General features: G+C 28.5%; 1 protein-coding gene across 12 annotated transcripts in view; it reads left to right on the top strand.

Annotated features, from left to right (window-relative positions):
• Positions 1–25858, top strand: part of LOC127064537 (cyclic nucleotide-gated cation channel beta-1-like) — an 87085-nt gene that overhangs the window by 6737 nt on the left and 54490 nt on the right. The window contains exon 1 of one of the 12 annotated variants that reach the window (XM_050995723.1): positions 19556–19596. The exons of the other annotated variants lie outside the window; for them this stretch is intronic. Within the exon in view, the coding sequence (XP_050851680.1) occupies positions 19570–19596 (27 nt within the window). The 5' untranslated portion in view covers positions 19556–19569. Of the gene's footprint in view, positions 1–19555; positions 19597–25858 lie in introns of those variants that run through there. 12 annotated transcript variants of the gene reach the window in all.

The following is a 25858-nucleotide window of genomic DNA, read 5'->3' as shown; positions in this document are numbered from 1 at the left end:
GTTTACTCTGAACATGTTTTAAGGTAATGGCACTAATAATTTCATTTCATTAAATTATATTAATGGATATACCTATTCGTGTAAGTAAATCTATTGATGAATTTCGAACGTTGATATATATAATATATAATATTTAGTGCGTCAAACCAATGGATGATAGTCGAAGTTTAAAGAAAAGACGAAAACCAGACGAATATGCTTATTTCGTAAAGTTCGTTGAAAATTTTTGAAGAAGTCTTTTATCTGAACTTTTCTTCTTTCTTTTCACTTCCGAACAAGAAAGTTTTACCAACGATCCATTACACACGGTAGAACTATGACACCGTCATATTCGAAATTTGTATTTCTGACCTCAAAGACAAGACATAGGTACTTCTTGAACTCACCATGACGTTGATGTAAATTCTACAAAAGCTTGCTTACATATCTATCTCGAAAGCGTACTTATGATTATTTAAACGTTTCAAAGATATCGAATAATGGTTCTGTCGTTTACCATTCGTTCAAACACGTCAAACACGGTTGAATAAATATAATCGGTTATAGGAAATTGTGGGAAAATCGATTTTACGAAATATGCCTTAAATGTTACGATGTTTCGTTCCTTTGACAACATTTTCGTAATAATATTTTTATTAGACGAGTTCCTTCGAGATTTTTCGATTATTATTTTAAAGTAAAATAATTGCTTTTTCATTTTTTATCTCGAAATGAATTTTCTTCGATTGCAACTGATTTATTTCGATGTTATGTTGCTCTGTAAAATTTCAATAATAATTGAAAATAAATTTTTATGAAATTTAATATTACCTGTATAACATCGATGTAACATAACATTTTTTCTGATAATAATATTCGAAAAAAATACATCTGAAATGTTTCAATTATTTTTATCTCGAATTTTTTTCTTTTTTTTTTCAAAATCGATTTTATGCCTTTGTCATAACCGATTTATTTCGATTTAATGAAGCATTTGACACTTCTCAATAGCTCTTTAAATAATAAAACGTCGTTAGAAAGTTCTTGAAATATCATAAAGAGAAAGTTCGAAGATGAACATGTGGAACTAAAGTCATTAAATGATCCGTTTAGTGACCTCCAATTATTTCTGATTGCTTCGAACACTCCGAAATGAAGTGCTCCTGTGGAGCAAGTTACTGTGTTTCGAGTGACATGATCGATACTACTTTAATTAGGCGTCTATGTTTCCACGTTGAAAACGACGTATATAACGCCTTCATTAAAACATTCATTCTCACAAAGAAGCTGAGCTTTTCCTTTACTGTCATTTCTCTCGTCCTTTGTCGTCACATTCTAAATTCTAATTTATAGTATCTTTAATGAGAATTTATTAGTCAACGATCAAGTATATTAGGTGTCAAATTATTCTGTCAGATTTTTATTACGATTAACGTCTATAATTTTCTCGTATATGTTACATACAAGATGTTATAGACTTAAATAGAAACAATAACTCCAATTTTTAATCCGTTTATTTTTTATTAGAAAATGTTTGGTTTTTGAAGTTTTTATCTCATATACGTATATACGTGTATACGTATACAAAGTATATATTCGAATAGAAAAAACACTTAAAGTTTTTAATTTGCTTATATCTTGTAAAAACTTATAATTAAAACAACGTTCTATTCCATAAATATACGTAGATATATATGTAGTATACAAGATGAAATATTTAAATAGTAACAACGTTTAAAGTTTTTAATTTGTTTATATCTTATAAAAACTCGTAATTAAAACAATGTTCTATTCCATAAATATACGTAGGTATATATGTAGAATAAAAGATTAAATATTTAAATAGCTACAACACATACATTTTTTAATTTTCTTATATTTTATAAAAAATATTATAATTAAAAAATCTTATATTAAATACATATCTATGTACATACATATTTATGAATGAAATACATTCAAATAGTAAAACATCGAAATCTCTTACTTTACTAATTTATAATAAAGAAATGATAGTTTTAAAAAAATATAAGTATGATATTTCGTTAAAATCACATTTTGTTAAAATTACATCACGTTCGTCGATAAATAATATGGAATATATAACTTACATTAATTACATAAATTTCCATAAAAAATTTTCGCCATTTATAAGTATGTAAAAATAAATGGGACGGAAGGAGAATAGGATTAAATACACAATTCTAAAAGGACGTCGTTATTAAAAGGATCATTTTGGCGTGATCCATTTTGGTAGTCGTTTATCATCGAGAAGTGTCACTCCATGAATATCGAATACCAAGCTTTTCTAATCGACTATCGTAAAGCCAGAGTGTCCGTCGATAATATGCCGTTTTCCCTTTTATTTATTATCTAACGTTTAGCCCAATTTTTCGTCGATTATTTAACAGTCATTTATCATGTTGATCATGTGATTTAACGTTGATCGATCGAATTTATTAACACTATTCTCTTTTGTATTTTGATTTGTCTCTCTTAAATTCAATTATATTTTTTCGTATATAGATAATTTATAATTGCATTTCGAAAAAAAAATTTTTTTGTTGCTCGTGACGATAAAAAGAAGAATAGAAGAAGAATAAGAACAAGAAAAAGAAGAAGAAAAATAAAAAAATAGCTTGTTAAGCTTGGACGATTTATCGATTTTTCATGGCCGACATATTTATAGTAACCTTTCAAGTATATAAAAATATAAGCAAGGAAATATATTCCTTTCGTACGATTAACATAAAATTATGAAAAAATATACTATTCTAGAAATAAATATGAACAAAATATATAATTTTAAAAATAAATATAGAAAAAATATAATGTATATAAAAGATAGATGAAGCATTAAAAATTTCATATTTCTACGAGTAAAATGCAGAAAAATCAAACATAACTTACGAGAATATTACGTAAAGATAATATACATATATATTATAAATGCAAAAATACTTGAGTGAAATGTTTTTCGTTTCCAATATATTTTATAGTATATAACAAACGATATAATATTTTCATTTAATTCGATATGATAATTATCGGATTATTTCTATAAATCCGGCGTACTCTTATAATTTTGACCTCTTAATCATATATGCGTATATGTATACGAAATAGACTATCGGAAGAGAGAATCTCTGCTGAGCTTTAACTGGAAGTGACATAATTCGAATGTGAGAGAAAGAGAGAGAGAGAGAGAGAGAGAGAGAGAGAGAGAGAGAAAGCGATAGAGGTAGATAGATAGAGAGAGAGAGAGAGAGAGAGAGAGAGAGAGAGAGATAGAGAGAGAGAGTATATGGATTAGGTTGCTATGCCAAACATTCTGTCAGAATCTGTGCAGAGAGTAGATCCTATTCCCAGCGTATGTATAGTGCTTCACGAGACACTAACCGATGCTTCTTCGTTCGCGTTCGAATAAGAGAGAGTAGTATTGCATAGCTATTATTACAATGTTCGTTGAAAAGTTGTAAACACGTTAGGAACATTCTCGCAATCTTTTGTTCTATGTTAAGAGCAAACTACTTCAATTTCGACATTTAGAACGTTGAATATCTATCTATCTAACTCGTCTCTTATATAATCTAGAGAATGTATTCTTTTTAATGTATGATATTTCTTTTTCGTTATTATTCTTTCGTTAATAACAGTTTCTTTTTCGAATGAAGGGATCCAATTTCAGAGCTTTTCACGTTTATACATTTTGTATCTCATATGATCCAGTGCGTTTGAATCACTATAATCTGAAAAAAAATTCAGAGAGAGAGAGAGAGAGAGAGAGAGAGAGAGAGAGAGAGGAGAGATATTCTCTCTCGAGGGAGATCAAGCTTTATATTGGACAATATTGAACGTATGATTAAAGTTTGAAACGAATTTATGAGAAACTTCTCTACTAAAATCAAATCAAGTCAAATCAAATCAGATCGAATCGAATCGAATTCAAGACCAATGATAAAAGCTGTTGCTTTTTAAACGGGCAAGTGATGCAAGGTTTTACTCATAATGTCGTAATAAAGCTTAAAACCTATTTTAATAGTGACATCCTAGTGATTTGTGTAGGGGTACTTCTATTGAAAAGCAGAGCGCAGAAAGGGATGACAGAAACTTTCTATTTTCTCCAAAACTTGTGCGTCAGTTTCGGTGGTGAGAAAAGGGCACTGTTCCAGAAACTGAATTTATTATAAAGACCTAACGATGTAACGTATAATATTCAATATGGTTGCAACAGTATAGTATATAGGGATAGACCATGTAAATTAGAGCAGGATAATATCCTAATTATTTATTAATATATTAACTATATATATAAATAAATATATATATTGTATATACATATACATACATACATATATATATATATTATATATATAAACAGCAATTTTAAATAAATCGATAAATTTATAATTTTGTTTTTAAATATAAAAGATTCAAATCAATTTATTTATCATGCATACCTTTTTACCATCAAATTTTATTCTTACTAATAACAATGGAATATAACGGAATATAAGTATAGTTTTAATCTTTTAAATGAAATAAAAAAAGAAAAAAAAGAAAAGGAAAAGAAAATCTTGAAAAAAGTTTTATATAAAGTCTGCAAAATTGAAGATAATATTTCTCAAGATATTATAGTATCTGCGAATTAATTTTTTCGCAGTAATTCCTCTCAGTTATTTTTTACAGTAAATTTTTTGCTTAAGAATTCTTTGTTAATTCTTTTCAATATCAGAATAAGAAGATATTTTAAAAGTATTCGTTCAATAATTTCAATAATTTCGTACTTGTCAATTAATCATATCATAGTACGCAGTAATTAATTTCATTCATTTAAGCATATTTCAAATTAAGATACTTTCTAGATACTTTCTAAACACTCCAGTTATATTTTTTAGATGAAAACGTTTAACAAGCAATATCGAAGGATTTTATAGGCCAAAGTGTGTACTATGTTTGAAAACACTTAATGCCCTTTGATATTTCGATCGAAAAATGAAAATTAGGGTCAAAGCAATTCCAGTAGGTAGATTCGATGCGTGTATATGAGGTAGAATGTTTGGTTCTGGAAAATTTCTTTTCCTCGCATATATCGATATACCTAGGTGTTCTTACATAGTCCTGGAAAGTTTCGTTCCAACCCGATAAGTGGTGGTATAGTCACTAGTACTAATGTAGTAGTAGTAGTACTAGTGTAGTAGTAGTAGTTAGTAGTAACAATGTTCTTAGTCCTACGGATACATACATACACGTACATACGTATACATACACGTGCATCTTATACATAGAAGATCTAACACGTTTCCTTGCGAATTGGTTCGATCATTGTCACGAATGTCCACATATGTTGAAAAGCATGTATTAGTCGTGAAACGAGCCTAGAAACGCGCCAGGGAATTATACATCTTGGGGGATGTGCCGTTCTCACGTAGAGGAAATATTGACTGGCTAGATTATTGGTCTCTAGCGACGAACTCGTTCTCTCTTTACTTTCTAAGCGTTCGTTAAATAGCTCAAGCCGTCGTTATTTCGAGGAGGTAGAAAACCTAGAGAAAGTTGAGAAAGAAAGTACAAAAAGAGAATATTAGGGGAATTGTCGATTGTAGTCAAAATGTTTTGAAAAAAAGGACAAAAGAAATAACGAATTGCCTTCGAAACATTAAAGTGCCGATTACGAAAAGTGAAAAGCAGAAAATAATTAGCATATGCGGGTTTTCCTTTGACGAAAAATTTTATTTAACAAGTACATGAAATGCTCTCAACTGCTTTGAAAAAAGAGTGTTAAAAATATTTACGTGTTAAAAATATTTACGCATGAGAGGGAAACGAATCGTCGTCAGTTTAAAATGTTGGTTAAAGAGCCTGAAACTTAATTAATTGACAAATATAATAATTCTATCAGAAACTATATTCGACGATTAACAGAACGCTTAGGTATTAAAAATGTATGGGCGAATGAAAGAAAAAAATAAGTAAATAAAATAAAATAAAATAAAATAAAATAAAATAAAATAAAATAAAATAAAATAAAAGAATAAGGAAAAGGAAATATCTCCCTAAGGGCCAAAGTATTCGTAATAGCGATGAAACTTTGAGATTAATTAGGAAGTATGACAATTAATAAAACAGTTTATTTAACGATTAAGAAGTTGAAATTTGTCAGCAAAAGTGTTTGGTAATGAAACACTAATGGTGATCTTGTGTTGACTTTTATACGTTAATTATATGGCTAAGTGTCTCTCTCTTTCTCTTTTTTTTCTTTTGGAAGATGAGTTATGAGAGAGAGAGGGGAAGAGAGAGAGAGAGAGAGAGAGAGAGACAGAGAGACAGAGAGAAAGAGAAAAAGAAAGATAGAGATAGAGATAAAGATGGAGAGAAAAAGAGATGTAAAGGGAAAACAACGGGCGTAGTAACGTAACCATCTCGAAAGAAGAATCGCGAAGTCGTTGGAGCGGATCACCGCGACGCTGCACACGGCAACTCCCAGAGAAGATCAATATCCCCACCAATCGTATTTCTCTCTTGACTATAGCGCACTATCTCTTACTCTCTCCCTCTTTATTTCTTTCTTATCGTAGCTGTCGATTTCATGACACGGAGCTCCTTCCTCGACACTTCTAATCTTAGTTTTCCACCCTTTTCTTTTCTTTTTTTTTCTTCTTTTCTTCTTCTTCTTGTATCTCCTCCTCCTTCTCCTCGTCCTCCTCTTTTTCCACCTTCTCCTCCTCCTCCTCCTTGTTCTCTTCTTCTTCAACTTCTTCTTCCTCTTTTTTTTCCTTTCCTTTTCTTTTTTTTTTTCTTATTTTTTGTTCTTTGTTCCTTTCGACTCTCTTCTATATTCTCTAAAGCATCAAATTTTAGATCATTTACTCTCGTAATTTTCTATCTTCATTTTATTGATTCTCTTATCAGAGAATCTCTCTTTTTATCTATTTCGTTTTCTAGCCAAATCTTTATTTCTTTGAATGCCAAGAAACCGTCGAGGCATATCATTGTTGATCATTATCTTGAATTTATAATATACGATAGATCCTTGTTACTATCAAACTAACAATAACGTTCACGTTCGTAAAATGATATATTAGAATATAATATAGTAGATATAGATATATAAAATAAAATATAATATAATAGATGGATAATGTAACTTTGCGAGCCTATTAAATAATAAAATTCTTGATAAGTAACAAGTTAAAGACTTTCGAAGAGAAAGTAATTGAATTTGTGAGATGAAAGAAAATTGATTTTTGCTTGAAGAAGGATAATTGCTATGTTCTCCTTGAAGTAATGCTACCTTCGAATGAAGAATTCCATTAGGTAACCGTTTAAACTCATGTTACGGGTTATTAGCTTTTTTGAAAATGAATTATTAGAATTTTCGTTTGGCAAGCCCCAACTACTATATTAAACATTTTATAAAATGTAAGAGAAATAAGAGATTTTATAATAAAAAAAAAGAAAGAAAAAAGGATCCTTTTTATCGTTTAATCGATGTGATTATAAACGAACAGGCATACCTATACTTTGAAATTATCGATAAAAGCTATCTAGTAATGGTTCTATTATAGCATAACGTAAATGCATTTTCTCGAATGCGAAATGCATCGTTGATAGCATTCAATGAAAGTAAACTTAATAGTTACAAATATAATTCTAGTTTGTACGTGTGTATTTAAAATTAAATAAATATTACAGGAAATTTATCGGAAGATAAGTTGTTGACTATGCTGTTATCGATGTAATTGTTGATAAAGATATTAATGAATTAATGGATACACATTATCGATATGAAATATTTATCATCGAATTTCGATTATTATGTTAAAATTATATATTAAAATTTAATTTTTTTCTTTTCTTTAAATTGAACTTTCCTATATCATTTTATATATGTATAATGAAATATTTTTTATTCGAATGCATCGAGCTATTCACAAAGTTTTGTTCATACCAAACGTATATAAAAAAAAATATATATATATTTTTTAATATAACGTTATGTAATTATTATCCAATCGTTTGAAAAAAATTTAGTGGATATCCTTTAAACGATAAGTTTTTCCGTTCTTTTCTATAATGGAATTTCTTGTAGGTAAGGATTTGCAGATATAGCGAACGGCAACGTTATCTGCTTCATTGCAGATCAGTGATTTTCAGCAAACTGTTATATGTTATCATATAAGTATTCTATATACGTATGTACGCACGTATGTATGTACAACGTACGTATCACATGTACATACGTATTATGTATCTACCAGCTATTTACGCATGGTTGAGGTTTAAGATTTTATACGAAACCAAAGAATAAAAGATCTGAGAAGAATTCGACTTTTCTTTCGATATGCTCTTCTAAACTTATACACCCACATACACACACGCATACTTGTGAATGTCTGGGAGAGTGTGTATATGATATCTGAATGCATATGAGTTTTTTTTTTTTACAATATCCCAAATAATTCGCATCGCTTTAGAAATATTTATATTTAAAAAGTTCGTCTCGCAATCAGTCATTAAAATTTTTGAATAAAATTGTCAAACAGCAATGTCTGTGTGGGTGTGCACGTGTGCGTAATATCGTATTTCACAGACGATCTTTATTGAATTTCGCGTAATTTAATATACTCTCGTGAATTCTGCAATGGACGTTGCAACAGTAACATCAGATTTCATCTACAATAGCAGATATCATATTGAAATTTGTTGTGGTCTACTTGTCTATTGAAAATAGTGATAAACGTACTTGAATCTAATTGATTAGGATTAATAGCTTTTGGTTAGATCGATGATACATAAATAATTGTTATCGTATCGACGATTAAACAAATTTGCAAATTTTTCTCTTTTTTTCTTTTATGTATGTGTTCAGCGTAAATCGTGCTTGAATGATTAAAGTTTAACACTAAAACTTTATACTTTTTCTTTATAATTCGCACGATTAAAGGTTTCGTCGATGCATATTGACCTAATTATCAGTGGTGCGCTCCAAGTCTGATGACCTTGCTCTTTCAATTATCTCCCCACGCTCTCTTGCTTTGTCTCTCCGTTGTTCTCTTTTCTCACTTTACTTTCCTACACTCTTCTCCCCCCGTGTATCTATCTCACTGGTATGACACCAATAGGGATACACGGGGACTTGAAAAGAAAAAAAAAGAGAAAAAAAAAGAGAAGAAAGAAAATCGAAGGGGACGAATCTTTGCTTTTGTCACGATCCTGTGGGCGATGAAAAGAGAAGAAGAAAACAGAAATAAATAAATAAAAAATAAAAATAAAATAAAATAAAATAAAAAAAGAAAAAGAAGTCAGTGTCAGTCTCGCGTTTTCTTTTTATAATAAAAAATCCCCCGATCTCTTTCATTTTTTTAAACAAAATAAAAAAGAAGTTCTTAATACATAAAAGTATACTGTTGATAAAATGAAGTTATTGATTATTGTCTATACTGATAGCTGTCATATAAATTTTCGTACGATAAACGTTAAAACACGAATGACAGTAGTAAAAGCGGAGATAATAAAAAAAATCGACGAATATATAAAACGAATTATTGATAAAATAAAGTTATTGATTGTTGTCAATATTGATAACTATCGTATAAATCTTCAATAAATGAGAAACGATTAAACACCGAATAAATATAGTAAGAGTGAAAAGAAAATGAGACAAAGAAAGGAGTATATAAAAGTTGTTAAAAAGATGAAGAGATTATGACAGAAACGAATTAATTTAAAACTACTAACACCGACGTAGTGTTTCCTTCCGAGGCAGCTGTAAAATTAAGTTCGTTTGGTCTGAAAAATCTTGGTGTATCCAACTGCGAAAACGATGGCTGGGAATATAAATTGCTGAATATAAGCTCGTTGGATTTGCTTGTTACCGTGTGCTTAGACCATAGCAGATAGAAACTCGTAACTCTTAACGGTCGACGATGAATACTATAAAATGCCTCTATTATTTGCATGTTATCTTAGTGTACATAGAAAAAAAATATATACTTATATATATAATTGTGTATATATATGTATATATATAGCTATAGTAAGGGATAAAAGTATTTGTACAATAAGTATGTGAAAAGAAAAAGATCTGTATTTTTTACGTTATTAATTAGATAGATATACAAATGCTTGCATGTTATATACTAACATTAGTAATATGTAATATAAATAAACAAAAGCTAGTTGTAGTGGTTTGTAACATACAAGTGTTTAACATTCATCGAATGATGAGATTTCATTGGGACATAAATATTTGTACAGTATTATTATTATTATTGATACATATAAAAGATATGATCGAGCTTGATTTTTTCAATAAAAATAAACACTAACCAGAAGATTTCAAGTAGTTTTCTTGAGAACATTTGATGCGATAGTATATTATTGTTAATAATTTGAAATATAGCAGGAAAGTACAAGGAAACAAACATTAGAAGTGCGAAAATTATCATAAATATATTCAAGAAAGATAAACTTTATGCAAAAAAATTTGAAATACTAAAAAGAAGTCGTTCAACAATTCAAAGTATAATAAATACATTTAAAAAAGAAGAAATATTGCATAATACATAAAGAAGTGATAAGCCTCAAAAATTAACTTCAAGAGAAGAACGCAAGCTTGTAAGGATTATAAAAAACAAAAAAAAAAAAAAACAAAAAAAAATAGACAAATTTGCATCAGAAATCCAGCAACATATGTACAAAGAAATACACGTTCGAAAACAATCCGGACAATATTACATTGAGTAGAATATAAAAGTAAAGTCACACGAAAAAACCATTCATCAATTAAATACAAAAAAAAAGAAAAAGGAACTGAAATTTGTAAAAGAATATATAGACGACGACTTTTGACATATTGTTATATTCTCAGACGAATTTAAATCTAATATTTTTAAGTAAGACAGTTGCAAAAAAGATATATGGCGGATAGCAAATACTCAAGTCTTCTAAGTTACAAAATATTATAATTAACTTTTGTTTATTTGTATTACGTACTACTAATGTTAATATGTAATATTCAAGCATATGTATGTCAATCTAATTAAATAATGTAAAAGATATTGATCTATTTCTTTTCACATATTTAACGTACGAATACTTTTATCCCTCATTGTATATTAAAAATATAGGTATCTATATTTACGCGAAAATATAGGTATCTATGTTATATGTGTAAAGTATTTAAATCGACCTAATCAAAAGATTAAAATCTTCTAAATTCATTCATCTTATTTAATTATATTAAAGATTTTTATATTAAGAGAGAGAGAGAGAAAGAGAGAGAGAGAGAAAGAGAGAGAGAGAGAAAGAGAGAGAGAGAGAAAGAGAGAGAGAGAAGAGATAGAAAGACAAAAAGAGAAAAAAAGAAAAAGAGAAAAAGAGAAAAAGAAAGAGAGAGAGAGAGAGAGAGAGAGAGAGAGAGAGAGAGAGAGAGATAAAGAGATAGACAGAAAAAGAGATAAAGAGAGAAAGAAAGAGAGAAAGATCTCGAGCTGTGAATTAATCGAAGATCGAAATAGGTTAATTGTCTCCTGTTCGATTTAAAAAGCTTAGAAAATAGTTTCAATCTATTGGTTGATAATCGAACGATTTGTTTGTTCATGTGATATTTTTTCTTAAAACGGATGTGACAATAGAAGTTACATATACTTCATATATCTTTTTTAATGGTCCGGAAATATTATTATACCGGTAAATTAACTTTTACTTTTATCGTTTCTTATGACTTTTAAAATATATCGACAATGAATAACGTTCTTATAAAGATTCGATATTGTAAAGTTATTTGAGTGTAAGTGTATATATATAGGATATAATAAAAAAGAAATATATATATATATATATATATATATATATATATATATATAGGATATAATAAAATCGACTTACAAAATATACAACCTATAATATTATAATTAATTAATGGATATTGTCATCTAATTATTTGTAAAGAATCGAATAAGAATTTTGTTTGGATAAATAATAGATATGATTTAGGATCTTGGAAATAAAGATCAGTCTGATACTTCTATAGAGTTATATAATTCATGCTACAATGGCGTCGTTTCTTCTCTCTTATTCGACTCGAAGACTGTACAGGGATGGAGGATTGTACTGAAATCCGTAATAATTTACGACTAGGAGGAATTCCATCTCACCTACTTTTCAGCTTCGAGCATGGAACGTGCTTAGCTCCATTGTTAATTTAGCAGTATGAACATCTATTTCACACTTCTGACGTTAAGATTTCCATAAGATTTCGAGATTATTTAAGACGAAAGATCGAAGTAGAGGACATCGTAGATAATTATATTCAGTAGCAGCAACGAAAGTTTTTCTTTTTAAAGCCAAGAGAAGAGTGTTTCTATACGCGTTCTTCTATATTCACACTTTTCAATGTGGATCTTCTTTTTTTTTTCTTTCTTTTTTCTTTATTTTATTTTTGTAGAATCTTTCCTTTCTCGAGTTTTTAAAAGTACGTCGATCGATCGAACTCGCTAGACCAGAGAAATCCATTTAAATCGGTCTAAGAGTTTGAGAATTTAAATCGTCGACGTATAAAGTATCTCTCTGTCTCTCTCACTCTCTCCCTTTCTCTATTTCTTTCTCTCTCAATTTCCATTCCCTAGATCTTAGCGTATATGCTTTGACTGTAGAAATAGTTCTTTTTTTCATTCTTTTTTTCTTCTTTCTTTCTTTCTTTTTTTTTTCTCTTTTCGTTTCCTTAATCCTCTCCAGAATATTCATAAAGACAATTGAGAAGTGAGCACATCTTTTGTGTACGGTTACGTTAGAGTAGAAGTAGAAGCTAAAGTAGTAGGCTAAAGTAGATGGCTAAGGGAGAAGAAATTTTCGCAAAGCTACTAGGTTGATGTGACTGACGTTTCTCTCGCCAGTTAAAAGCCCTTTCCAAAGAAGAATTCAGTGAGAACTTACTCCTTTATAATTTCAAAGCATCTATCCGAGTTAAGAGCCTCGATAAGAAAAATTTAATGGTATAAATGTATTATGCAAACCGGAAAACGAAACACATTGTACCACCAATCTCTCTTCTCTTCCGCCTCTCTCACGAAATTTCATTTCCGTGATATATAAATTTTTGATGCTACTTGTAATCAAATGAAAAAACCAAATGTTTTTCTTTTTCTTTTTTGTTCTTTCTTTTATTAATCAAGATATTTGTTATTTCAATCAGCTTTCTCTAATTTTTATTTTATTTTATTTTATTTTATTTGAGTCTTTTTTAGATCTAGATTTTTCTTTTTTCTTTTTATGTTAAGATCGATCGGTGTACGTGCCGAATTTAACAAATATATTTGAGATAATAAATGTAGGTAACAAGATTCGTGCCTTCATAAAATCTTTTCTTTATCGAGGAAGATGACAATACGTATTCTTTGTTATTCTTTATCATACAGTTGAAATTTAATTTCGCCGAAGAAATATTAGGACTGCCTCAGTTAATAAACGCAACTTGCTGTCTCTACGAAGCTCATGTGATTCTCCTAGGGAAAAGATGCCGTCCGAGAGAGAAAGAGAGAGAGAGAGAGAAAAAAAAGAGGTCACGTACAAAAGACGCTATTTGATGTTTTCATCCAGCAATAGTACTTTATGTATACTTGTATTACTCCATTGATCTTTTCTGTACAATGCTTCTAGTAGTAAATTTCAAGAAGAGAAATGAAAAAAAAAGAAAAAGAAAGAAAATACAGTAAAAATCATATAAATATATATACATATGTATATGTATCATAATTATAATATTAAATATTATTATAAAAATTATAAAATGCTACGTAACTGCGTTTTTGTTTTATTACTACTTATAAAATTTAGATTTTATATATGATATAAAATTTTATTAACATTTTATTTAACATATCTATATATATATATATATATATATATATATATATATATATATATTAAATAAATCTTCAAAAAATAAATTTGAATAAGAATAAAATAAGAGATAAAATAAAATAAAAAAGGAAATAGAAAAAAATATAAAATATTTCTTATCACTTATCATATTGGATATTTCAACAGCTGCACTTTAGCACTATAGAACTACTTTTCGAGATACTTTCAATAAATATTGATATCGATAGATAAGATCGTAATTCATATATAAATATATAGGCAACGAAAGTACTCGGATATATACGATGACAGCTAGTAGAAATGAAATTTGGCAAATATGGTGAAATTCATTTAAATGAATGCGTGTTATTAAATTACCTAGATAAATTTACTCTTGCTCTTAATAAATTAATTTACTTGTGAATTACACCAAACTATCGTCACGATCGTGCTAATATTATCTGAATCATAGGATCAGATAATTAAGCGTAAAATGTATTAATTCGATTCACGTTGCTCTGTCACATGCATACACGTTTAATAGATATTTTATATACGAATAAAGAAATATATAACACTTTATTCTCTCTATCTCTCTCAGTATTTTTTACTTATATAATTTTTGAAATAATTAAATCTTTTTTACTTATATAATTTTTTAAATAATTACAATTTTTTTATATATATACAGAATGAGCAAAATGTTCCCAGATGAGCCAAATTCCCAAACGAATTATTCCTTTTCCAAGGTTTTTTTTAGTTTTGTAGTTAGGTTTGTAGTTTATCAGTTCGAAATAAAAATTAACTTAAAATGTCTGAAAAAGGGAATAATTAATTTTGAAAACCACGTAGGAACTTCTAGCCCACTCTATATTATTACAATATAATTATTTTTTATATATTTATAATACATAAAAACATATTTATTAATATAATTATTAATTTTGAAAACCACGTAGAAACTTCTAGCTCACTCTATATTATTACAATATAATTATTTTTTAATTATAAATCACTGATTATTCAATCTTTTCCAACAATTAAATCAGCAATATAACTCATTGATCCTTTAGATATACGTATCTATAAAATAATTTCTTTCATATCAATATTAAACGTTATTATTATCAATTCGAGATTATCAATTGGTATTTCAAAATCGAAACGGTATTTCACTTTGCAATATCTATTCGTTAGCATCATTGCTAGGTTACATATGTCAAGGAAAACCACTTTTGTTTAGTACGATGTATCCATGCGGACAAATATATTCTATTCCTCGTAACGCGTTATAATTATAGATGGTATTGACGTCAGCAAATAAGGGATGCCTAAAGCAAACGAAATCTATATTTGCAAGCGTGGGTACGTTGCTTCGTTAGGAATAGGGGATCTCTTTCTTTTTGCGTAATGAAAAAAAGAAAAAGAAAAGAAAATTTATCTTCGAAGTTGGAGAAATGTTATGACGCAATTTTATATTATTTAAATCTTATCCATTTTCTTTGTTCTCAGAAAGTTCGTTTTGATTCATATTTGAACATTAATGTTTAATAAGTATAAGTTATATCGTTTGCTTCTTTATAGACACATACAAAAAAGAAAGTTAATTTATAGATACTTAAATAAGAAAATTGTAACAAAGGATAAAGAAAAGTATCTATATATTGATTCGTCATATTTCTCGAAAATACATTATCTCTCTTTCTCTCTTTTTTCTCTTTCTTTCTCTTTTTCTCTCTAATACGAGAGAGTTATGCAAGCAAAATACTATACTGTTGTACCTGATGCTTTTAATAGTATTAAAAGTATCCTCAGAATGGGGTGTGAATTATCTGAATTAATGAATTGTAATGCGTAGATATCTGATAATTGTTTTTAACGGAACACTAATTAATTAATAGTAGATACTACTCGACATTTGTATTAGCAATTACTACTATATTTCCCGAAATTCAAACGAATAATCAACAAATTTATAGTCATTACACGAAGTCTCATAAATCGGTATGATTTTTCAAACAAATTAGAAAATTGATCGAACGATTTTCGCGACTTTAATTTTAATTTTTTGAAATTTTTGATAAAATAAATAAGATAAGTAGGTATATTATGTGTGTGTATATGGTGTGCGTATACGTTGAAAGAGATAGAATATTGAAGACATTAAACACTTTTATTTGATTTCTATCAGGTAGGTTTAACTTCGTATTGAACGAACAATGCCTAAATCATTCTTGAAAACATTAATCTAGAGAACAAATTCTTGAGGATATTAATCCTAAAAAATCGATCTAATTTCAACATTGTAACATAACTTGGCATCATGTAGTAATTACAATCGAACGTTTACGATGACCAAACTGTAATTTATTGAAATCTTTTGATGCGAAACCGTGTTTGAAACTAGTATTAACTTTAGTGCAATTGTAGTTTCTGATTCGAGAGAAGGGGAATAATAGTTTGTGAAATTGCTCTAACTGAACTCAGTCAGTGTATGTCTTTGCATCGCCATCGTTTCAATCGAACACTTGACCAGTTTAATAACGATCCCAGTAAATTTATTCTTACTCGTTAAAAATCGAACTAGAATAGTTCTGCAATTAAGATGTTTATTCAAGCATTATGAATTATGACTATATATTAAAATGCGAGATATGAATATGAAATAGGGTAAAAAGAACAATTGGCAGTAAAAACATTTTTTCTTTTTTTTATAATTCTACTACTATCGTTGTAGATTCATCATTACGTTTAATATTCTCAGATAACAAAGAAAAATTGTCTTTTTTTATATGATTATTATTGTATTTTTATCGTTAATATTACTATTTTTAATACGTAACAAAAAGAATATTTTTTCTTTTTTTTTATAATTCTACAATTAGTGTTTGTACGTCTACATTAGTATTTTTAATTGGTAACCAAAAGAAAACTTCTTTTTTTTTAATTCTACAATTATTACTGTACGTCTATCATTAATATTAATATTCTTTGATACATTTAATCATATATATGTATATATATATATATTTTATATATATAATATACAAAATCTAACGCAAACTTTTAATGAAAGAGGCACGAAAAAAGATTATCTCTTTGAAATCGATTTTCTGTGCTCGATATTTTTTCTAGATATACCATAGTTTCATTAAACTTTTGCGAACTCTCATATGCAGATTACTAACAGGAAACTCGAGTTACGTGGGAGTCGAATTATTTCGACGTTATCGAAAGAAAAAAGAAGAAGTAAAAGAAGAAACAAAAAAAGAAGTTATCGCGTGTATCGTCGAGACAAATTTGTGCGAAAGAGAAAGAATTTAAATTATATCTGAATAATAATAAGATGGGAGGAAAAAGCAAAAAAAGAAAACAAAAAGAAATATCAATTTTTCATATTACATAGAGAAAGATCCATCGAATAATTGCAAGTTCGAACGATAGCTTGTCTGAAGAAGTAAGTACATGCGCATGTCATTAAAAGTACGTCAAGTTCGGATGACATCTCGAATTCCTGGAACGCTGTAATTTATGTATTTATGGCGATTAAAGTACACCCCTTGCTGAGGGAAATAAATTCATCGAATAATGTGCGACCTAGTTTCCTCCAAAGATTTTTATTAATGGATACGTATGCAGGTATATTCATTTTTGGGTTATCATATTATTTGTGGATGCAAAAAATTTATAAAAATAATCAAATTAAAACTGACTAATAGTAAACATTAATATTTACATTTATATATATATAAATGTAATGTTATATTTAATTATATATATATTAATATTATATATATATTATATAATTATATATATATAATTCTGCTTAGCAATATAAGCAATAATTTTTGTTATTTTCTTTATTCTTAGACGATCGATAGAACCGATAACGCACATAGGTTTCTTTTTAACACGAGATAAGATATCTACATATTTATCCTCAGACTCGATAGGGATGAAGAGAAGTGGGCAAAGTTTAGCATCTAAACCGTAGTAGCTACACATTGGTACGAAGCCAAGCAGGTCCTTGGGCACGCGTGCACATGGGTTAAGTGGTTTCTATCTCATTACTGTGTGAACTACCTGTATGGACTATGCTTACTCTGACCGTAAAGTAGTAGAGTGTGTATCTACATTCATAGATGCTTGGCTAGGAACCCTTTTATACTTGCTAACCTCTTATACCAGATTCTACATCAACTTAACACCATTACTACTATAAGAAAAAAAGTTCGGATAACTTTCAAACCAATTCTTGTTTATAATCTTATCATTGTAGTTTCCATCTTAAGCCTATTCCAAAGAAAACTTTTATACTATGAGAAAATTAATTTGTTGAAAGAATTTTAAGAATGCAATCGTTGTGATAATTACTTATCATGATTTTTCTTGAAATGACTTGTGTATGATCATTTTATTTGGATAGATAAGATAGAAGTTTGTATTTACAAACAATTTCATTATGAATACGTCTATTTCTTAGTAGGAAGTGTTTCTTGCTAGGAAGCCAATGTTTACAGTTACGTTACGAGCGTCATTTCAAACGTTCATGGTTCGTGCAAGGGGGATTAGAAAGATCCTTAATGTCATCGTCAAGCCTTCTCTAGAAGTAAGAGTTATGCAGTTACATATACATAAAGATATACATACATACATAGGTACGTACATACATACATACATAAATACATGTGTAAATACACGTATAGGTAGATACAACTAGACAATGGCCTAGTGTAAACGAGCTACCGCAAATTAGGACGTTGCCCATTGGATGGGCCGATATACCTACATATATCTTGCCAACCGGATTATTAGACGAGCTGGACAGTAATTTATGAGAAGGAAACTTTCTTACTCAAGAAGGAAAACATTTGTTTGATTAAAAGTTGTACGATAAGTAGAGTAATACATTCAAAGAAGTGGGAATAATAAACGTTTTTTTTTCTTCTTCGTTATTGCTATTTGTATATTTTCTCCGAAAAAACTTGAAATGGAAAATGTTTTTTTATTTCTTTTTCTTTCTTTTTTTTAAACTTTCGATAATTACAAACGTTGTTCTATCTTCTACAGATCTTTATTAATTCTTTTTTTATTCGTTAATATTTTATTTTCTTTTTTTTCTTTCCTCCTTTCTTTTTCTTTTCTTTTTTTTTTTTTTTTTTTAAAGGAACACAGAATTTATCTTCAAACGATTTCGTTTTCTATTACGTTTCGAACCGCTTCGTTATAATTAAATCTTATCGCGAAAGGTTAAAGTACCAATCGACGAACGAACGTTCTCTCTCCTAGTTAAATTTGTATGGCATATATTTGTAAAGAATTTTATATACGATTTTATTTAGATCTTGAGTAGAAACGAAAAACGTTATTAATGTGTTTTTCTTTTTCTTTTACTGTTTTTTTTTCAAGATTCTAATTATCGACAAAATGAAAAACGTTTTCTTGATAAAAGTTTCAACATACACATACATACATACATACATATATATATATATATATATATATATGTATGTATGTATGTATATATGTATAAATGCGAATCATATTGATAAAAATGAAAGCATTTATTCAAATCTATCTAAAAATTATTTATATAGTAAGAAGAAATTAATTTTTATTGTCACGTTATTTCTACTTATCACGAATTAATTGAACAAGTTTGAAAATATTCACGGTAAATGAATTGACTTAAATGTAAAACAAATTTCAGGAACATCCTTTGACATGCTGTTCTTCAAATGTTTCGCACGTGTAAGTATTTCTTCGTTGAAATATATCATAAGAATATAATATATAAGCACGATAGTCACCAATGCTGTAAATTTTGCACGCACTGCAAACGTGTCAAAAAAGCGTTGCATATATATACATACACATGTGTGTAGATATATATATATATATATATATATGTGTATATATATATATATATGTATGCTGTATATATCTATGTCGAACGAATAGCTTTGATAAATCGATGTTTATTTTTTTTGTCACATACCAAAGAAATCAAAAATTTTGCTTTACACTGTTAATCATAGATCACTTTTACAAATTGAACGTACGAAATCTTTTTATATCACATATTTTAGTTATATACACAAATTTCTAGTGAAGCACGTATTAACCATAAATTATTTGAATAACCAAACTAATGACAGTTTCAAGTTAATGATATCAAGTAAGTTCCTTCAAATTCTCTAATGCGTCATTGAGTAGACGAACTACTAAATAGCAGAACACAAACTAGAGAACAGGATAAACATTAATTAATTTCGACGCGAAGAGGGACGCACAGTCGTGCTTATCGTTCTTCGTCAAGATGGCTCCTAAGCTGACATCCATTTAATTAGGATACTAAGATGAGACGTAACCTCGTTATCATATTAACAAAAGAGATATTCTTACGAAAACGACTTCTCTATGTATCTAAATTTTATTGGGATCTTTTAGTGGTCGTTAACTTCATTTATTTCAAGTAGATTTTCATCTTATCGTTTATTATAATATTTATACATAATATTTTCATTGATTGTATCTTGTCATCTTTATTAAAATTCATATGTCGATACATTTAGAATTTCAAATATATATTATATTGTATCTCGAGAGAAGAAGAAATTAAGATAGATTTTTATCTTCTCATTTATTACAATATTTACACATACCTAACATTTTAATTGGTTTTATCTTATCAACTTTGTTAACATCTACACGTCGACATACTCAGAATTTTAAATATACGTATGTTTTATTTCGAGAAAAGGAGAAATTCATACAGGTTTTCATCTTATCCTTTATTATAATATTTACACACACCTAACACTTTAATTGTTTCTATCTTACCAACTTTGTTAACGTCCACATGTTGACATATTCAGAATTTTAAATATACGTATGTTTTATCTCGAGAGAAGAAGAAATTAAAATAGATTTTCATCTTATGATTTATTATAATATTTCCACATATTTAATATTTTAATTGGTTGTATCCTATTACCTCTGTTAATATCACATATCAAAATATTCAGACCATATTTTGAATTGCGAATATACATTTCGAAAGAAGAAGAAATTAAGACAGATTTTCATCTTATCATTCATTATAATACCGAGAAATATTTAATATTTTAATTATCTTCGTTAATGTCAACATGTCGACATATTTAGACAAAATTTCAAATTTCAAATATACATATATCGCATCTCTAGAGAAGGAAGAATTAAAATAGATTTTCATTTTATCATTTATCATAATATCAAGGAATATTTAATATTTTTATTGGCAATATCCTATCATCTTTACGTTAACATCCACACGTCGACATATTTAGACGAAATTTCGAATTTCAAATAAACATATATCGTATCTTGAAAGAAGGAGAAATTAAAACACCTCGTGAACTTATTTCCATATTCGAATACACGAGAACTGGACGTTTCATTTTGCCCTTGCGTATCCGAAATATTACCAGGCTGACACGTGACATAGCTAGACTACTTGGGCTGCATTGGAGCTGACTCATGTAAAAGATGAGTCAGCTTTTACCACGTTTCCACTACGTACAGTCGTATACCTAGAGTATTATAGTTCAGGAAAAGCCGGCTTTCCCTTCTTCCATACTTCACTATTCTCTCACGATTACTTTCGAATATAGATATGCAATTCCAAACTTGAAATGGCCTTTTCATTCTTTTTATCTCTCTTTCTCTCTTTCACACTTTTTTCTTACTCAAACAAATTTTTTAACACTATTTGAAACATCTGCAAATAGAACAAAGAAATATTTTAGTTTACTTCATATGATTCCTAACACTATATTTCTATTTTGTAAATGTATTTCCAATTTATAAATATTGTTTAAAAAATATTAACGATCTAATGATATGTTTTATCTGATTATAATACTATTTATTGATATATGTATTTAATGTGAAATAGAAAAAAGAAAAGATATTAATCGAAGTAAAATTAGTTTAACAAGCGATGCATTAATGAGCTTTTAATATAAAAGAAAAAACAAATAAATATAGAAGATAAGTAATTATAATAAAAATGGAAATGAAAGAAAGAATCTTATGTAACAAATATTATAAATAGAAGAATATCTTATTGCTTAGACGATAGTATATATAAATATACGTCTGATAATATATATATATATATATATAGATTTATGTGACATACATACATATCTCATAGGAGAACGATCGACTCGACGACTATCGTAATAAAATTGTCGTTACTATGGAAACGGCACTTAATATGCCTATCACGCACAACTACGATGAAATGGAAGAGGTTTTTATGCTTATACGAGTTTCGTTCATTTATCCATCGAAAAAAATCTGTTTTTTATCCATAACTATGATAACATTTGATCTGCATTTGAAAAATTTTTTCTTTTTTCACATGATCTTTTAAAAATAAATATTCTCAAGACGATCCTTTACGTTAACTCTAAAAACGACTTTCATTTTTATCAATCATGTTAAACAAGTTTTTACACAAAATAAAAGTTTAACTAAGGCAAAGTTATAGTCATTAGGGTCGTTTTTTGATTCTCTTCACACCATAATAATTGCAAATGATATACCTTTTATCTTGTCTTTCGTTCACAACTTTAACCTCTTAACGCAGTAACAGGCAAACTTTATATGACGTTCATGATTTGTCTTGGTTTGTAACTTTCACTTTAAAATAAGTATAGTAAGCTATGAAGTTAACTTTATTCAGTTGTGAAAAAACTTTTCGTGATAGATGAAAGCTAAGAACAGTTTGAAAAAATCAGTATAGAAAAGTAAACTAACGACATATATTAGTTTGGAATCATTTGACATTATGCAGTATGATGTAGTAGGGAAGTTGAAGTAGGAAGAAAGGAAAAAGAAAAAAAAAAGAAAAAGAAAAAGAAGGTCAACGATCGTTTGACAGAATAATTCGTTAACAACTAATGATGTTCTTCAAATTTTCTGCTCGATTATTCTCCAGCAATGCTAAAAGTTTTTAGCTTAAATTCTGACGGAGGATGGCTTTATTAACCTCGATTAAGTTTCATAAGATTCTTTCGAGTGTTTCGAAGAGTAGTCAAACTTCTTATTAGAAATCGTAGAAGAGAATTCCTTTTTTTTTTTATAATTCTCGTTTTTCAATTCTATCGATTAATTTAGAAAGTTTACAAAGATTTACAATAAATTTCTATATTAATGTATGTATCAAAAAGAAAAAAAAAACAGTTTCCCTTTTGATTTCTGATAAAAAAATTTCTATTTATTAAAAACTTCAATTTATCTGTCGAATATAGAATTCTTTATTCGGAACTATTTGATCTCACCTTGTAATTATTTTTCCTTCTTTCTTACTTTCTTCCTTTCTTTATCATTTTAATTTAACTAGACTATTTTAAAAATTTCAATGAAACGAACAACGCTTGAAATACGCTCGAGCAGCCTACTTACATTTCTAAATGAAAGAATTCTTTCTTTAGCTTCATGCTAACCGTTCTTCTCATAAATTAAGCCAATGCTTCAGGATATTCAAGCTTGAAAACAAAGCGGACAATGCATTTCTTTTTGAATAGAAAAAATCCAAAAGAAGAAAGTACATAATCCCACGTCACCCTCGAAAACGAGTTGAGATAGGAATGTGACCTAGACATAATATTCGAAATCTTAAAAAAGTTTTATAAAAAATATAAAAAGAAATGATAAATGAAAGAAGTAATATTCGACAATTAATTATTCGACAATGATTAAGATTAATTAAACGTATTTAATGGATTTTTAAAGAGATATCACAATATTATTGGATTTTATGAAAAATCAGATATGTTCTTTCAAATAGTACCTATTCGATCGATTTCACGTGCAACAACCCACATAACTGAAGCTAAAACGTGTCTTTTGTTTTATGCATTGATGCATTTAAGTATATATGTATGTATGTATGTATATATATGTATCGGTTAACCTTGTATATACGATAGGGATAGAATCGCAATATTCGTAGTTTCTCCAAACTACTATATAAGATGATTTCCATTTAGGTGAAATCGTCGTAGGGAGGTAGACCAAGTTTGACGTTATCTTAACTGTTTCGTATTCTCTGGAGAATAGAAGGAAATCTAGAGATGGAATAAAAGGAATGAAGAGGAAGGTGTAGGAGGAATGATACAAGCAATAGGATCTCAAAATACTATGAAATCTTAAGTTACTGTACTCTTTCTTCTTTCTTTTCCCCATTGATATCACCATCATTTTTGTTTTTAGTAAATAATCAAAGATATAGGTAATATTATGTTCGATCTGTTTAGAAAATCGGAATCAAACGTATACAGCTGTAGTTGGTATCTCAATGATAGTACGTCAACGATAATTCGAGATAATTGAATTTTTTGTCACAGGTAGTCCATCTCTAGTATTAATATCAGCTTCATTTTTGTTGTTAAAAAGTTAGTAGGGATCAAATTTCACTTGCTTGGAAAATCAAATCGTATACAATCTTAGCTGACACTTCATTGATAACGAATCAATAGCAATTCGGGATAGATATATTATCACTAACATCAGTTTCATTTTAATTGTTAAAACCTTAATAAAGATTAAGTATCTTGCTTAGAAAATCAAAGTTAGTAGTCCTAGCAGGTATCTCAATGATGATGAATCAATAGTAATTTGATATAGATGTATTGTACCTAACATTAGCTTTATTTTGGTTGTTAAAATGTTAGTAGTAATTAAGTTTGTATTGCTTAGAAAATCAAAGTCAGTCGTATTCAGTCCTAACTGACACCTTAATGATAACGAGTTAATAGTAATTCGAGATAAATGTATTATCATTAACATCAGCTTTATTTTGGTTGTTAAAAAGTTAGTAGTACCTAAGTTTGTCTTGCTTAGAAAATTAAGGTCAGTCGTATTTAATCCTAGCTAATGTCTTAATAGTAATTTGGAATATATGTATTGCCATTAACATCAGTTTTATTTTGATTGTTAAAAAATTACTAGGCATTAAGTTTGATTAGAAAATCAGAGTCAATAATCCTAGCTGGTATCTCAACGATAATGAGTAATTCGGTATAGATATATTGTCCTTAATATCAGCTTTATTTTAGCTGTTAAAAAGTTAGTAGGGATTAAATTCGTTTTGTTTAGAAAATCAAAATCAATCGTAATCAGTCCTAACTGGTACCTAAATGATAACGAGTCAATGGTAATTCGAAATAGATGTATTGTCCCTAACATCAGCTTTATTTTGGTTGTTAAAACGTTTATAGAGATTGAGTTTGACTTGGTTAGAAAATCAAAATCAGTCGTATTTAATGGTAGTTAGTTTCTCGATGATAGTGAGTCAAAGGTAATTCGAGATAATCGAGTGTACTGTCGCGGGGTATTTCGTCTCTAATGCTGTTCACGGCTCTTGTGCATCGAATAATTGATGAGGCCCTTAATATAGAAGGTGGAAAGGGAATGGGATCGTACACGAGCTATTCGGATTACAACGCTTTATTGTCAAGTACATCTCGGACCAGTCATTGAAAACGTCGAAACGTACGGCATCGATGACATAACAACGTGCAACGGATGAGAACCTAATTCATCAGAGAATTAACGGACCGAACATAAGCGACGAAGGATTGTGTTTTACGTACATATATATATATAGGTAGGTGTTCGTAACTTACACATGTTATCTCGTTCCTTCGTCGTCCTTGGCACGAAGTCCCTTGAACTTCTGTCTCTTTTATTTATTTTCTTTTAGTCTCTTACTCATGAGATTAACCTTGATCGTGATTTATCTACCATTCTGAATAGTAATCCATCAGGTTAGCTTGAAAACTTTAAGCTTAGAAAAGAAAATTTCTTTAACTATTAGCATTATAACGTGCTTTTGTTACTTATTTTTTATTCAAAAATCAACTTTCTAAATCTCTCAATCAAAAGCGTCATAGTTCTTAATATATGATATTACGAATATTAAAGATAATTCTAAAAATAATTATATCCAAAAGGCTAC

The sequence above is a fragment of the Vespula vulgaris genome, chromosome 6 (assembly GCF_905475345.1).
Source record: "Vespula vulgaris chromosome 6, iyVesVulg1.1, whole genome shotgun sequence".
In the NCBI taxonomy this organism is placed as follows: Eukaryota; Metazoa; Arthropoda; class Insecta; order Hymenoptera; family Vespidae; genus Vespula; species Vespula vulgaris.
This window is presented reverse-complemented; position numbering and strand designations above follow the sequence as displayed.